The 16,252-nt window shown below is 43.4% G+C and overlaps 1 protein-coding gene across 4 annotated transcripts in view; it reads left to right on the forward strand.

The window, feature by feature from the left end:
• Nucleotides 1–12,761, forward strand: part of HSPBAP1 (HSPB1 associated protein 1) — a 37,662-nt gene extending 24,901 nt beyond the window's left edge. For 3 of the 4 annotated variants that reach the window (XR_004752429.1, XR_004752430.1, XR_004752431.1), the window contains exons 6-9: nucleotides 5,878–5,961; nucleotides 9,160–9,270; nucleotides 9,467–10,084; nucleotides 12,028–12,761. Coding sequence is in view for 1 of the 4 variants with exons in the window: in XM_035331920.1 (XP_035187811.1) it covers nucleotides 5,878–5,961; nucleotides 9,160–9,270; nucleotides 9,467–10,018 (747 nt within the window). In the remaining 3 variants the exon portion in view is untranslated. Of the gene's footprint in view, nucleotides 1–5,877; nucleotides 5,962–9,159; nucleotides 9,271–9,466; nucleotides 10,096–12,027 lie in introns of those variants that run through there. The other variant, XM_035331920.1, reaches the window with a different exon arrangement.
• Nucleotides 12,762–16,252: the final 3,491 nt, after the last annotated feature.

Genomic DNA, 16,252 nt, shown 5'->3' on the forward strand with positions numbered 1-16,252 from the left:
ATTTTACTGAGAAAATTCAGTTACAAGTGCCTGGCTTATAGTCACAGTAGTATAGCAGTATGAGAATAGGACTCAGTACTCTTAATTCCTAGTCTCGTGTTGTAGATAGTGTCCTCTTTTATTCAATCAACATGGACTGTATTTAGAGTGAATTACCCTTTTTCATTTGTTTAGCAGTACATGTCCTTGTAAAGCACTCCTCTGCATCTCAAAACACCAGGCTATTCCAAAGGATTTTTGCAGTGTGCATTGCTCTGGCTTCGTAAGTTGGTAGAGTTGCTGCTTCTAGCATCTTTTCACCATCCTCCTGCCAGATGTCATCACCTCTTCTTACCCACCAGCCCAGTGACTTTGTGTTCCCTCACCCGTGGCTGGCAAACCCAGCTATCTTCAACTGTTTAAAGAACAGATTTTTGTTAATCCAGCTAATTTTGGTGATGCATAGCGAGGAGTGCTCCTGTGAGCTGGGGAGGTGTCAGACTGGAGCAGGATAGTAGTTTCCAGCAAGAGTATCCTGTCTGTTGACTAGGATCACTGTGTTCTTCTGCTGGTACAGTTGCAAATGGAGGGAAGTCTGTGATCAAGGTGCAGTGGATGCACTACATTTACTCCTAGTCATGCTCCTGAGGCAAAATGATTAGTTTTGCCACTTGCACTTTCTAAGGTAACAGTGTTCAATAATATAAAGCACCAAGAACACATTTTTATTATTGGTAAAAATGCCACGTCCATTCAGCATTGCATTATCCATGATCCCCAATGCTATTTCAGTTTATAATCTCCTTTGGAATGATCAAGCATGGTAGTGAACCTTTAATATGATCTTAATTTTAATTAGGCTTAAAGCAATTACAAATTAATCTTGCTAAGAATAAAGATCTTGAGCCAGCTCAATAATACACATTCCGTACATTTCCATGAAGGAGATGCTGTTTGGATTTTGGGGGAAGAAAGTAACGTAGGCAGTGATGGAACAGTGAGGTATTGCCTTCACCCATTTTATCAGTGCCTTTTGGGTGATGCTATGATCTCATACAGAAGCTTTTGGGGCATCTGGCTGGGGACTGCTGCTGTTTGATAGGGAGGAAGGAATAACCTAGAACTCCTTTGTTAAGGAGCAAGAGGATCCCTAAATAACAACAATCTTGATACAAGCTTAGCAGTCGCTTTCACACAGAACACATACAATTGCTTCAGAATTTGCAGCCAGCTTTATTTTGTGGTAGTTTATAGCATCTCCTTCCCAGAGGGTATGCAGAACATTTTGGATTAGATATTGTAACAATGCAGGGATGAAAAATAAAGACAAAGGTGTTCTTAGGTATTCAGGAGAGCAGCTGCATGTAAGGTGATTGCAGCTTTGAATATCAAAAACTTCATGTGTCTAATGCCACCTTCTGGTCATTTTTTGCTACAAGCAATTTTTCTACACTCCTTTAAGGCTTTAAAGCAGATTTTTTTCACATAGCATTGTACCAATGTATAATGGTACTTCGTTTGCATCCTTCATGCCTTTTCACTACTTTCACTGTGTACCTCAGAAGTGAATCTCTTATGATTTTCAGTAGTCAGCTGTTACTTCAGCTTTTATAAGGGTACATTCTCTACTTGACCATTGGCTGTCAGATGAATTTCCACAGAGGTTTTAATGCAACTTCTGGTTACACATTAATGTCCTCAATACAAATTATAATATTAGGTAACTACATTTTTGAGAATTTACAAGCTCAAGTTGTGTCACACAGATGTAGAGGCTCCTTGTAAACATACAGACTTGGTCCCCTATGTAATTGTAGCAAGGCTGAACAGTAAGCATGGAGCAGAAGGTTAACTGCTGGTGGATTTGCACTCACTGAACTAGCAAGTTTTCACTCAAAGCATTTTTCTTCTGTTTTATTTGCTTGTAAATTCTACAATACTTTTAGTAATACCTTAATTGTTGTCATAACTATGCAGATACTAATTAAAAGACCACAAATGGAACAAAACACATCTGTTCTATTATCCTCCACCCTCATATATAGTATATATATTGTTTTGCCATTACCCGTCACTGTGAACTTCTGCTCAGAACCTTGCCACCCTTGCGTTTGCTTACCTGCCTTCTGAAAGGCTACAGAAACATCTCAGTCCCCGTCTGTATCCACAGCTACAGTTAGCACAGCTGCCAGTTCCAGACCCTGCTCTCCCACTGGTTCCCTAAACTTCTCCCAGTCCCTCACCCCACTCCTCACAGACACAATACGGGGACAGCCCTATTCCCTGTCTGCACACCGTGCTTCTCCCCAGGGCAGAAGCTGCATTTCTGCCACCAGCAGCCCTGGACTCTGTGTTTTCAGCAGGTGAGAAGACACCAGAGCAGGGAAGAAGGAGGCAGGCTAGGAACATCCTTCCCAGCACAGGCTGGGACGGGGCACAGGGTGGCAGCACTTCTGAGGAATTATCCTCACTGCTGCTGCTGCCAAACCTCAGCATGGGGTTTGCAGAGAGAGGAGAGCAGGGCTGGTTATGCATTTTGTGGTGTTTATGTTCCACTGCCAGGTTTGCAAGTGGCTCTGGAGTTTCCTTTCTCTTTTTCTTCCCATCACACATGCATTCTTTGGTGCTCCTTTTTCTTGGGCATTTACACAAATATCTTTTTTAATGAGCAGGAATTTCCAGGTATAATATTTCACTTCAGGGTATGCTCTTTTCTGAAGCAATTCCACCTTTGCCCTACCTTTGCACTGTATCAAGTTAATCACATCCATTGAGAATTTAGACCTGTTCTGTTCTCTGTGCTGTACAAGTCTTCAGCATTGCTCCACTTACTCTCCCAACTGTTCTCTTCATTTTTTCCCCCCCTCCTCTTAGAGTCTAGAATTTCATTTTTATCTTTTGAGATTTCTGTCCTACTTTGACTTCATCTGCTATATTTGTCTATCACTAGGCTAAATATTAACATTACCTGATTGGTTGCTGTTTAGATTGGTATCTTCTCAACCCACAAAGCTAGATACACTCAGTAGAAAACAGGCTAACACCAAATTATCTCATAGCTTGGAACAATTCTGACCTGCTTTTGCACCTTGCATTTTCCCCTGTGAAATGTTTGCTGCATTCTCCCCCCCCCCCCATTTTATTTTCACATTTACTATCTCAGTGTAGTTTCAAATGTAGTTGAATTGTGCCCTATATTCATAAATAGGGAAGTCTGCTTGGTTTTGTTGTAGAATGGATAGTTGTTTTTTCCACCTAGTTTGCAAAGCTGGAATCCCACTCTACTTCTCTGCTCAGTTATTGTTTTGTCTTTGCTAGTTCAGCTGCTCCCTTGCCAGCTTTGTTTTTTGGTTTTAATTCCTTTTTTCCCCCATTTCTCCATCTTGCTTAAAATTTTAGCGGTTTTGCATTTTGATAATTTCAGTTTTCTTGCTGCCATAAATCCTTACCTTAACAAGCAGAAGCTTACTAAAAAAATAAAAGAGGGAGAGCAAGTAGCTTTATGGTATCTGTTTTGCCTCTTACAGTCACAGCTCTGGAGTTCCTCCATAAAATCACATCAAATAGTGCCAGCTGCAGAAATACACAACTTCACAGTTACCCTTAACTTGCTGGCAAGTGAAGTCTGATCAATTTCTCAGAGGTACTTCCTCCTCTTTGTTTTGAAAAGATTGAACTACCTGGGGGGCTTCTGTTTTCCTCCTATCCATACCTGATCCTTCCAAAGCAATTCTGTCTCCACATTGCATGTAAGGCATGCTAAGCTAGCAGCTTCTGCTCCAGATTTCCATCTTGGTTTTTCCAGATAGGCCCTCTTAATGAAAGCTTTATACACTTCCCTTATTTTGTCTCCTGCTTTTATTCCCTTGCTGCATACTCTCTGCACCATACCCCATTCTGTCACATCTTCTTTCACTTCTCAGCATTTTACAAACACTCTTCCCAGGAGAGTCTTACAGTAAAGACCCAGTTGTGGGAAACAGGTACTCATTCTAGACACCATGTTACCTTATAACTTATAACAATATTTTTCAAGCTTCAGCATTACACCCTGTCATTTGGATGGCACTGAGATTCCTGCACTACACCCATTGTTTAAGATCCCCTATTAAGGAGAAGAGTCTTTGTTTTTTGTATGATTCTGTTGACAAAGTGTGAGCAAACACTTGCTAACACAGTCCCGTTGCAGCTAAAGCAGCTATACTCTTGACTGAAAGTGTATTTTTGCATGATGAAAGCACTACTCTGAAACTTGCTCTGAGCAGAACCATGTTTTTGCTTCCATCTGTGTAGGGTTTAATACACTTTTAGATGTAAGAAAAGATCAGTGATATTTGTTAAATACGTTCCCCCCCACAATCTTATCTGCAACACTGATGTTTGTGAATCCTGAGCTTCATACCAATGGATGTGCGATGTTTGCTTTTGCATCTGCATATGTGCACACCCACACCTGCAAAACTGTGTATTTTCTACTATGCTCCCTTTCGGATCTGACTTTTTAGCACCTTGTTTGGTAGCATGACTGCTTCATGCTCAGCTCTGTAGCTAAATCCTGCCTTGGTAGAGGGGACATCTCCAAGCTGAGAAAGCATTCCAGATAACTAGATATCACACTAACCACGGGGAGCCATTGGTAGTAGATTCAAACGTAGCTAATTGCTTTTGATGTTTGCAACCACATGTCTAATTAAGCAATGCATTTCATTTGTTCAACAGGAGGCTTGGACTATGCCATCAGTGGCACAGTTGTTTGTCCCCTTTCAGTTCCTTCTTTCTGTTTTCTATGCTGCACTGGATTAAAATACAATTTCCAAATGCTTTTGACCTTTAGACAGACTATACTTTTTTCCCCCCTTCAAGTGAAAACCTGTGGAGAGCATTTCTGCCTGTAGCCCAAAACTGGGCTATAAGCATTTGCAGGACCAGGGCTACAATAATTTTTTCCTTCACAGACATTTTCTCATTAGTGATGTTTTGATATAATGAATCACAAGGCTACCTAGCTAGCAGGACATTCTTTTCAGTAATTTGTGTGCAACAAGAAAAAAAAATTGGCTGTGATTCAGATACAGATCATTGCTTCGCTTTCTCCATTCTGAAGTGTGTATTTTTATCCATCTCTGACCATTTTCATTCCCTGTCAAAAACCATCTTTTATGCTTTTCTCGATAGCTCTATGTTAATCTAATGTTCAGTAATCTGAAAAGCTTGTACTATATCATCAAAACAACATTAATGTCTTTGTACCGTAAAAGCCATGGGTTAGAATCAATTTTATGTCACAGCTATCATCCTGATATAGTTGTAAAGCTCTGATCTCAACTGGATTGTCATGATTTCTGGGACATCTTCTTTTAAAAGCCTATCTACTAGAAGCGACAAGTTTAATACAGGTAATTATTTACCAGAATTGAAGCTACGTGTTGTTAATCACCTAGATTAGTATTAGGATACCTACTTCTGGGGGAAGCCAGCTGGCAGTCCTTCTAAAGGAACTGAGAAGCCTGTTCAATTGCAGTGTCTACAAAAGACTGCTTGCTTGGCTGAGACTTTCCCTAAAGCCCTGCTCTACATCAACACCAGCTCCAGTCCCTTTGTACAGCTGGACCTTGCTTATCTGGAGCAGTTAGAAGGTTACTGTCCTGTGTTATGTGCGAACATTTTCGATGAGAGGTAGTTCTGGATCACATCCACTTCTTACATAATAGTCTTTGATACAATGGGAGTAGCAAAGGGGCATCTAAGTCTTGAGGAAGGGCTGTTTAGAGGAAATAAAAATTATCTCCTACCTCCTACTTCTATTCTTTGCCTCATTCTGCCCCTGCATCCCATGCTAATTTGAATAGATCACCTGAGCCTTCTTCTAGCACCCTAATGCATTGTCTCTGATTCCAGGTCCTGCTTGTTCCAAGGCACTGGTGGCACTACGTGGAATCCATCGACCCCATCACCATCAGCATAAACTCGTGGATTGAACTGGTATTTGCTTTTTTAGATCGTGGTGCTGCAGCATTTCCATGTGTGCATGCATTATAAAATGTAGGAAATCAGATATAATCCTGTCCCAGATCTGATGACCCCATGAGCCAGTTTGAGTGGCTTCAGTGTGCTCTTACATTTACATAGCTTCTTTTATCCTCAGGGATAGCAGGGAACTTCGCAGACTTGCACATTCTACTAGCATCATTTGTCAGCCACCACTAAAATGTAGCTATGCTTTGCCACTGGCACATTTGATTTAAGTTTTTATTTTCTAGAGAAAGCAGGAGGGAGAAAAGAAAAGCATCTTTAACAAAAACTGTGACAAGGATACAACCTAGACAGAGGAGTGATTCCACTCAGAACTCAAGCTGTTTCCTACTCAGCTGCATTGAGCAGGATCTTTTGCAAGGATTAAGGCTGAAGCATTTTGTCCCTTGCTCATCTGGTTCAGCCCTATCAGGTGTGCTGTATTCAGCAGCTGGTGAGGCAAGAGCCCTTATGGTTACAGTTTTTCCTGAAGAACCTTCCAAGGCTCCAGATCTAAAGTGCCAGTTCAGTCATACGCAAGTTTACCTCAATTAGGCAAACAATTAAACGCAAGCTAAACTTCTTATGTCTGATTTCTCAGGGACTAACCAACATTGTGCTGAATAGGGAACGACAAACAGCAGCTTCATCTCAAGCACATGCTTACATGCAAAGATAAATTAGAATTTAAATCAGATTAATGTGATAGAAAGGGGGTGGCAGAGGATGTTTGAATTTTCATTTCTCTGTGAGTTTTGATTTGCCTGGAGTTGGATTTTTCTCATGTATTTAATTAATTTTCTTTCCCCCAGGCTCTTATTTTTCTTGCTCTCCCAGTATATATGGGATGGGTCCAGGGATATCATCTCAATGCTACAGAAGGTTTTCTGATTCAAATTACTTCTTCATTAATCCTAGCTTAATATTAAAAAGGCCCTTTGAATTGGCATTTGAAAGCTGCCTCACTGAAATGCTTATTGCATTTTTTGCACCTTTATTAGGCTGGAAATCTGCAGGGGGATGAACACACACGTTCAGCTGCCGTTCAAACTACACAATACATTTCTCATACTGATGTCAAACCAAGCCTTTGCAGAGCAGAGGCAAACTTGGGCATTTTCCTCATGGAGAGGTTTTCCAGATGAGACCGCATACATAGAAAGGACAGCGGGCCCATAGTCTGTACTGATCTCATACACTGTCCTGAGTCTAGTGCCAGAAAAAGCACCAGCAATATTAGAGAGCAACCATTTAAGCCTGCATTAAATTTGAGCAGCCTTTGAAGTAATTTCACCCCATGTTCCTGAAGACTCCCACACTCACACCCTAAGATGTACCTCACAAATTCCCCCCCTTCCCCCCCCACTGGAGGAGCAGGTAAGAACTGGATCAGTTGTGCTGAGCAAATAGCTCCCAGGTGGCTGGGGTGTATATGATCTGTTTGGTTTTTTTGTAGGCTGGGAAAAAAGAAAAAAAGTGGAGCTAAGCTCCATGGCCTTTCTGGTCATAAAAGTCTTGGTGAAGTGACAGATCTTGTTGGTGACAGCAAGAGCAGACAGATGGCATGATCTGCAGCTAAATGTTTCTTGGATTTTGTTAATGAATGACCTCTACCCCACCCACCAAAAGAAAGATATGAAAGCAACCATAAATATAACCATTGCAACTCAGGTGAAAGTTCCTTACAGATATTATCCCTACAGATGATGGTGGCAGCACTTAGGTGTTGGGCAGCACATCCATAAAAATTCTGACACAGATGCTGAGAAACAATATTGAGACTACTTCCATTACGAAATCAAGCAGTTCTTGCTTGCAGCTGTTACCAGCTGCTTTCATATTGACAGCTGTGAATCATGCCAACATGTATAGTCCTAGGGAAACCATTCATTAGATTGGCAAGCCTTTAGAGTAGAAGTTTAATTTGTTTTCAGCTGGATGTGAGCTGCTCAAAGCACTCCATGCTTCTTAACATATTCTCATGCAATCAGTACAACCCTGTTATCCATCAGACCAGGATGAATCCCAGGAGTGCAACACCCTAAATAATAATTTCCACACTTAAATAAACTCAGTGTTTTGGGGACTTGTTATATAAGGCCATTAGTAAGCAAAGCATCCACAGCTACGCTTTCCCTTGCGTCTATCCCAAATTCTTCTTGGGCATCCAGATGAATTACTGCCTTCACCACTCTACTACCAAGATGCATGGCTTGCTTGACATGTTCCCTGAAGCCACAATTAGGCAATGCAGTGTTGTGTGTTGACTTGGTTACATCTTTCTTCCAGAACCTATATGTCTAAGTATCTCAACAAAACCAAATTTATGTATCCACTCCTGGGCATCTGCCACTGAAATAACTAAACTACCCATCTTGTTCAGAGTCTTATTCTCTCCTTTCACGTACGAGAAATCCAGTTAAGTGGGAAAGAAAACTAAAATAGGTCTTACAAAGTTTATTTCTGCTATTCCAGACTAACTGGTACCCCATTACCCAAGGGGATGATGGAGGAAGTGAGGGCCTAAAACCAAGAGCTAGTTACTAACTAGTTGTTAGTTTAGCAGGAGATCTTTCATAAGAAATGCACTTTTCCTTTCTGCTTATGTTTAAAACTGCAGTAGTATGTTTTAACTTCTGTTACTATCACATGCTAAAATGTTTCCCGAATTTGAAGCCTAACTTTTGCTCATCTCCAGACCATACGTAGTTGCTGCCTTGCTGTAACATCCCTAGTTTAAGTACTTAAATAGACATAATATGTAGATCTATAATATTTTCTATGTACTTTCATGGTCCTTCTAGTCCTAAGGGGTCTTATAAATACATATATTAATTAAATGCTAACATTGCTTTGTAATTTCAAGCACCAGATTCAATTAAAAGAACATTAATAAGGAAAAAGATTATATACACACTAGAATCTATTTTTACTTTTTTTTGCAAATCCTTATCTGCATGAGTAGTCACACCAAAGCCTGTGCTGTTACTCATGTAAGCTCTGTATGCATGAGTAGGAGCTTCAGAAGTCCAAACCTTCTACCTACTTTACATACATGAGTATGGCTTCCCAGCTAAGGCATCTGTTTAATCCTTGCCAAGATCATCCAACTTCCTATAGCAATTTAAGTGCTAACCTGTCTCCAAACACTTTGTTCCCTTGAGGTAGGATGCAGATCATGAAGCCCGTGTAGAAGAAGCAATAACTCGAACGCTGGTATGTGCCATAAAATCAGCAGAAAATCCCAGTGAAGATGATATCTGGCTAAATCCCACAGAGGTAAGCACTCTTGCTCCATTATAGCAGTGATAGTATAGAATTACTGACATTTTGCTTAACTCTTTCTGCTACCTGAAAGAATTTTTTTTAAATTCCTTCCCCTTAAGTAGGAAAAATAATCCATGGAAGATAACCATGCAACACTGAACTGAAACATTTCTCCTTTTAACCGAGTACATTTTGGGTGTTTTCTTAGGTTGAGGCAACATCCCATGAAATCAATCTCCAGTACCTGAATAAAGCAATGTCTGCATATTTCAAGTGTCAAAAGGCAAGCGTATCAGAGCAGACACGTCCCAGTAGCACTGAAGCAGAGCGAGTGATGAGTGCCTCACGCAAGAGGAGGAAAAAGCAAGTTGGCTGGGAGCCAGAGGGCTGCAAATTACTAACCCATGAATTTGGCCTTTCAACATTTAAAGCAGAAAAGTTCCAGAAAATACCTTTTGGGCCTCACCTCATTCAAGTTCTACCACAGTCTCAAGAAACAAGCTCAGCGGGTACAGTTGAAAGTGACTATAGAGATCTTCTCCATGAAAACAAAGGAGGACATTTTGGAAAATTACACTGCACCAGGAAGCAATTGGCAATGAGTAATGACTTAGAAATGCCTGCAAATCAAATGGATTCAGACGGCAGTCCAAATGCCTCCCAAACAGCCCTTTCTACCAATGATTTGCTAGACTGTTTGGTTAATCCACATGTCATCAGCTTAGTGGCTCAGCTGCTGCTGGAGAGAGCAGGAGTTTAATGCTCAAGTGCTTTATCATATTTGAAATAAAGAAGTCAAATAACAGCCTTGTTCTGGCTGTTTAAGGTTGGTAATAATTGAATGTTTTACTTTTGTTTCAAATACTTTTTAAAATGTAGACAAACACAGCTAATGGTTAAGTGGAAAAATAAAGTAGAGCTAAAATAATAACTGATTAATGGGGAATAGAAAGAAAAAGGTGTCAGAGTTCCTTAACATTACAAATAGAATGTACAGTTATAATTCCACCTTGTGTGAATGGGTGGTTTAACACATTGTACAGCACTGAGCATCAGTGAATCATCTGTTGCTGTGTGCAAGTCCATACATCAGACAAGTGGATCAAACTGGAAGCTAAAGAGCAGCCCCAGGTCCCCAGGGGGACAAACAGGGGTGAAGTGGAGGGAAGCAATTTAATTGCAATGGGGCAGCCATGCAGAAACAAGCAGGCTACACATTTCAGGAGGTAGCAACGTGGGCTTTGAGAAGTGACTGAGTTAGTAGTAGGAAGACATATCAAGCTCTGTCTTTGACCCAGATATGCACAGTTTCAGACTGTCCATCCCTGTCCTCTTGACTGGGCTCAGACCCCAATGGCACCTGTGTATCATCAGCAGTAACAAAGAGCCTGCTGGCAAGATGCAGTTCTTAGCTCCATCTAAAAAAAAAAAAAATCTGACACAACCAGGAAAATGTGAAAATAGTTTCAATGGGATTGCACCACCACAATACTACCAGAATTTAAGAAACAGTCCTGTTCATATAGTTCATGTTTTTGTGTTGGCACTGCTGTGCCAAAAAGGATTAAAAATGAGTGAGGGAACATCTTAGTCACATCTGCTGCCTTTCGTGATTCACCAGGCTCCCAGGGAGCAGATCTGTAGAATAAGGCAGCACCATTTAGATACATTGGCATATCTCAAAAGAGCTGTGCTTTAATGACAGCCCACTTTCATCCTATTGTTACAATTGTCTTTTTTCTCAGGCTGACCACAGGGGCAGGGCCCAGCCAGAGATCACTGCTGCTGGGATCATTTTCACTGGGGCAAGGGGGCTGCAAATGGTTCATTTTAATTCACTGAGCAAAAATAGTCTTGCAATAAAAAAAAAAAAGCTTTTATGTCCGGAATGGATATAGGTGAGGGAGAAAGAGCAGTAAAGTTTGAAGAGGAGGAGGAGGACAACAGCACCACCTTCCAATCCCCAAATGTACACCTCCTTAGCTTTCCTCTTCCCCCCTACAGCAGAGATCATTTTAACATCACCCTCCACAATAGCTACACCGAACGTGTTCTCCCTCTGCATTCAGAATGACTGCCCTTGTAACAGCTGAATGTTTTAAGGTCTTTGCAGGACTTGCCCCTGTAGGCAGAGGCTCCATTACCTACTTTGGAGGATCTGTCTCAGAGACACTGTTACCACAAGGCTGAATTGCATGTGTTCAGAGGCACATCACTCAGCGCTCTAAACAAATACCCCGCATGTCTGGGGAGAGTTGCATTTTATGCCTGTCCAGGTGCAGCCTGTGATTTAAGGGCCAGGCTGTGGCCAGAAACCATTAGCAAAGGGGACAAGGAGGAGAGAGCGAGGCTGTTTATGATGCTAGGTGAAAGCACCAGAAGGACTTTATGTCTCAGAGGCATAATATAAAATCACAGTCATACACTCAGCACACAGGGGTAGACAGAGAAATGACCACAAATTTAGAAAGTCACGTATGGCAAACGGCCCACAGACCAATAAGAGAAATTTATAGCTCTGACCTGATTTGCCGGATACCAAATGCCATGATTTCTGACTCTGTTTCTAAATTCATGGCCACTCTGTGGAGGAGCTTGGACAAGTTTCTACATATTCATGGTGTTAAAAATAAATGATTTTTGACCTCTTCAGTGACAGCCTGGCTCAAACAAAGAGCAGGAAACTCAGCCATCAAACCTCCAGTCAAGACAGCTGCAAGCAAACTGCTTTTCTCTGCAATCACTAAGGAAACTTTTTTACCCCCACAGAAAGTATCCCCTGCTCACTCTCAGCAATGGGCATGGCAGCAGTTGAGCAAATGGTGACCTACAGGCAGCACCAGGATGGTTCCAGTAGTGAAGTGCTCTTCATCCCTGCCACAGCTGGGTGATGGTAAGAAATTGTCACCATGTGGCCAAATGTGGAAGTTAAAGCCCTGGGGCCACTCCAAGCATCATGCTGGGCCAGCATGCTGATCTCCACACACATCCAGTCTGTCCCACTTGTCCAGTGGAAACTATGGTCTTCCCTGCCCCAAAAGCAGCTACAGAGGGGTTCACAGGCAGGCCCCATTTATCTCTCCGGGGCTGCTGGACATCACTACTCACTGGCCCTGTGCACAGCACTCACCTAGGGATTTGCCCATTGCTTGTCTGCAAAGAAAAAATACATTTCCAAATCAAAAAGTCCTACCTCTTGAGACAACAGGATGGGGGAAAACCCTAAACAGCCTCCTCAGTTTCAGTCTTTCACAGAAAATCTCCCTATTACATTTCAGTGGGCAGCACTGTATTCCACTGCACTGCTTCCCCCCCCACGTTCACATCTCTCAGGATTCTGCTCCAGCACCAGTCTCGTGATACCACAGAGCAGTGTCATATGATACAGCATGAGCCATAAATCAGAGTTTTAACTACTAACAAGTTTGGCACATCGAGGAGGTAGAGTGAATCTTTCTGCAGTACTAACTGCCTTTTAAGAATAAAAGCAGTGCTACAAATCAGCGTGTTTGCCCACTAGTAAGGTCCTTGCTGTATTAGCTGCAAGCATGAATGTTCAGGTGTGTGGTGTGGGCAGCCTTCCTTGGGTGGAGTTTCCTGACATTTCTGGTGTTAATAAGCTGTGGCTGATGCAGAATAACCACTGCAAAAGGGTTTTACCACCAAATTGAGTTCAATGGGGAGGAAAAGTTGCTTAGTGTTACTGACTGCACTGCACTTCTCTGTTCTCTGGACAAAGAGGTCTGACACCACAGCAAGGCCTGAAAAGCCACCGCACAGCTTTGCTGTGAGGCCTCAGTGTGCAGGAGGAAATTGTTGCATGGTTTGGTGCTTTGGAGATGGGTTTTGCCATGTCTGTACTGCGAGAAGAGCCACACATCTTGGAGGTATTGCAAGCAGATGCTCCACTAGGAACTGGAGCAGAAACCCAGGGTCTCTCTGACTTCCCCAGGATCCATGCTGAGGGACAGGGAGAGCCTTACAGCTAGCAGAAGTGTGCCCAGTAAGCCAGAAACAGTACTTTGCAGCAGCCAAATCTCCAGTGTGTTACAGCTGTCCTGGCACTTGGGGCATTGCTTACCTATTTGCAGAGGCAGTGTGGTGGAAAATGCATTGCTAGCCCCCAGTTCAGCATGCATATTATAGTTTCCCAGTGAAACTTAGTGCTCTGTTTGGAGTGCATAAACTTTGCCCCTTCCAAAGCTCTGCTAAGATTGTACTAGCAGTGAGCCTCAATTCCCTGTGATGACCCATGAAAACCACTTCATGAAAGTCTGAAGCTGACACGGCAAGCTGCAAGAACTTTTAAACCCAATTTCCCAGCAAAGGAGGTAGGCCCGCACCTTTGATGAACCACCTTTGTGGTTCAACACAGAGCCATCCCTGCCCCACCACACCCATGGGGGTACCTCTGAATTTGTGGCAGCCAGAGGGTTAAATTCATTCCTAAATTCCTCCCCCAACACTGCCATGCCCCCTCCTCCTGGACCATGCCTATTCAAAACACCTGGCAGCAAAATTCACCCTTCCCATTAAACCAATGCTGGCCTTGTTCTGTGCCCTGGCACAGCACATGAATCCACTCCAATTAGCAGCAGCCCTAACAAAGCAGACTGAAAAACCACCATTAAAATGAAAAATGATGTTGTGTAAATAGAAGGCAGAACAAGCAGGGCCATAATACAACTCATTGCCATCCCCAGACGAACAGCCTCATAACTTATGAGGAGCTTGATGCCTCAAGTGAGTTTTAGACCGTTTTCCCCAGGGAGGTAATGCATTGCCTCTGCCCCATTCTGCATTTGCTCAGAGCTTTAGATTTTTTATCCAAAGAGATTAGGATCATTGCCGTTGTTAAAAATGGGGCTTTCTGTTGTGTAACAGTCGTTCATTGAAATGTGGCTTAATTTCTTGTTTGCTGCTACACACTGACTGAAAGCTAAAGAATCACAAGGACCCACGCTATGTGCTGTGCATAGATCATCCCCGGTTTAGCCACAGCTGTCTTCTGGCACCACCACAGCCCCATCGCCCACCCAGCCCTGCTCCCTAGGGACCACCCAACCCAGGCCAGTCTCCTCCCCAGCCACAGAGGGACCAAAGGCCTCCGAACAGCCAACATACTGAACTCTAAACATGAATAAAACTGATCGTCACCACATTGCACCCACGAGGAGCAGCCTTAGGGGCAAATCAGAGCCAGAAAGCAACAAGGCCAATTCTAGGATAGAACACATGCCATCAGAGGCCTTCCCAGCCCTGTGGCTACTTTTCTGTGTCTGCCAGCTACGCTGTCATTTTTAACTTCAAAATCACGTTTAAAACTCTATTAGAAGAGCCACCAGATCATGGTCTGACAGAAAACAGACCTGCCCTGGCTAGGGGCAGGAGAGAAAGGAAGAGATGACCAAGCAGGTCTTTCACATCTTTGCCTCTTTGGAGAGTTAATTAGCAGGGCATGGTAATGGTATTTGTGCATTTAGTGCATGCACCGATTACAATAAATTCTGTCCTGCAGAGTAAAGTCAAAAGCATCTCACATCCGCCAAAAAGCAATCAGGACCAATTAATGAAGATGTAATTTCCCCAGATGCTGCTATTAACATAATTCATAGTGTTCCTAGGAACGTGAATATAATTAACCCAGTTAACCACAGCTCTCAGCACCGCCACACCGAGCTGCCTGTGCCCATGGGGACAGAACTGGTCCTCATCCCACCTCTGCAAGGAGGAGCTGGGGAGTCACTGACGTGGCACAGGGCTGTTCTTACAGTAAGAGCAACGCTCCAGCCCTTATCCCACAGTATGAGGGACTCCAATGCACCTCTCCAATGGGATGCCCAACCCCACAGCAGACCCAACCCAGGAAAAAACACACACAGGTCAAGAGCAGGGTAAAAGTTATGACAATCCCTTAATCCTACGTGCCTGCTGGCTCCTTCGCTGCCCTTTTTCCTGATTGATGCCCTGTGTAATGACAGGGTAAGTGCACTGCTGTGCTTTCACAACCATCCAAAGCGCAACAACTTACCATTGGGGAGCAGCAGGACAGGCTAGGGGCTGATGGTGTCCAGTCCCACCAGAGCAGCTGACAGGGTCTGTTAACAGTCCCAGACACAAAAAGCCACAAAACACATCCCATGTCCCACCAGGGAGATGAGCTGGGAGCAAAAGGAGACAGGACTAGAAAGACTGCTGCCCAAAGGCAGAGGGGAGGCTCAAAGCCCACAGCTCAGCCCAACCAGAGCTGCTAGTCCAGGGCTGCACTTAAATGGTGTCCAGGGCCCATGTGGGGCTGTGGGCCCCAGGTGAGGCCAGCCAAGACCATTAGGACTTTGTGAGCTCATCATGCACTCGTAACAGCACCATGGCAGCCATCAAGGCATTGTGAGGTGCAGCTGGTGCTTGCTGCAGGCTGGGAGCCATGGCAGAGGCTGAGCCTCCAGCACTGGTGGGACAGGCAGCACAGGTGGATTCCCTCCCTCTCCTGTTCCCAGTTCAGCCCCACAGCTGCTCCTGGGGCAGCAAGCCGGGGTGGGGAGGAGAAGACCAAGGATCAGGTGTGTGTGTTGAGGCTCAGGCCTTCTCCTGGCCCTTACAGAGGGGAGGTGACGCTGGGCCTCCTGCAGCCCCCTGGCTGTTGTAGTGGTGAAACGAGATCACTTCTCACCTGCAGGGACAAGGGGTGTCCTGAGATGACTTCTGGGTTGTGCATCTGGGCTCTTTTTTTCCACACCCTGCTCCATTTTCGATGAAATTTCACAACAACAAAAAACTTGGGTAGTGTTTCTTAACAGCTCAAAAGAGTTGGAAGGGCTTTTCTGTCCTGAGGGAAGAACCCCTCATTTCTCTCCCTGCCTTTTTTCTAGCAAGAGACGAAACAAGAAAGAAGACATTAAAAATTAATGAATGCTTTTTTTCCACAAGTGTGGGAAGTTTTCAAATGAATTTGATCAGTTCTTTTGATAGCTGTTGTCAATGGGGAGCTGGTTTC

The sequence above is a fragment of the Oxyura jamaicensis genome, chromosome 7 (genome assembly GCF_011077185.1).
Source record: "Oxyura jamaicensis isolate SHBP4307 breed ruddy duck chromosome 7, BPBGC_Ojam_1.0, whole genome shotgun sequence".
Classification (NCBI taxonomy): domain Eukaryota; kingdom Metazoa; phylum Chordata; class Aves; order Anseriformes; family Anatidae; genus Oxyura; species Oxyura jamaicensis.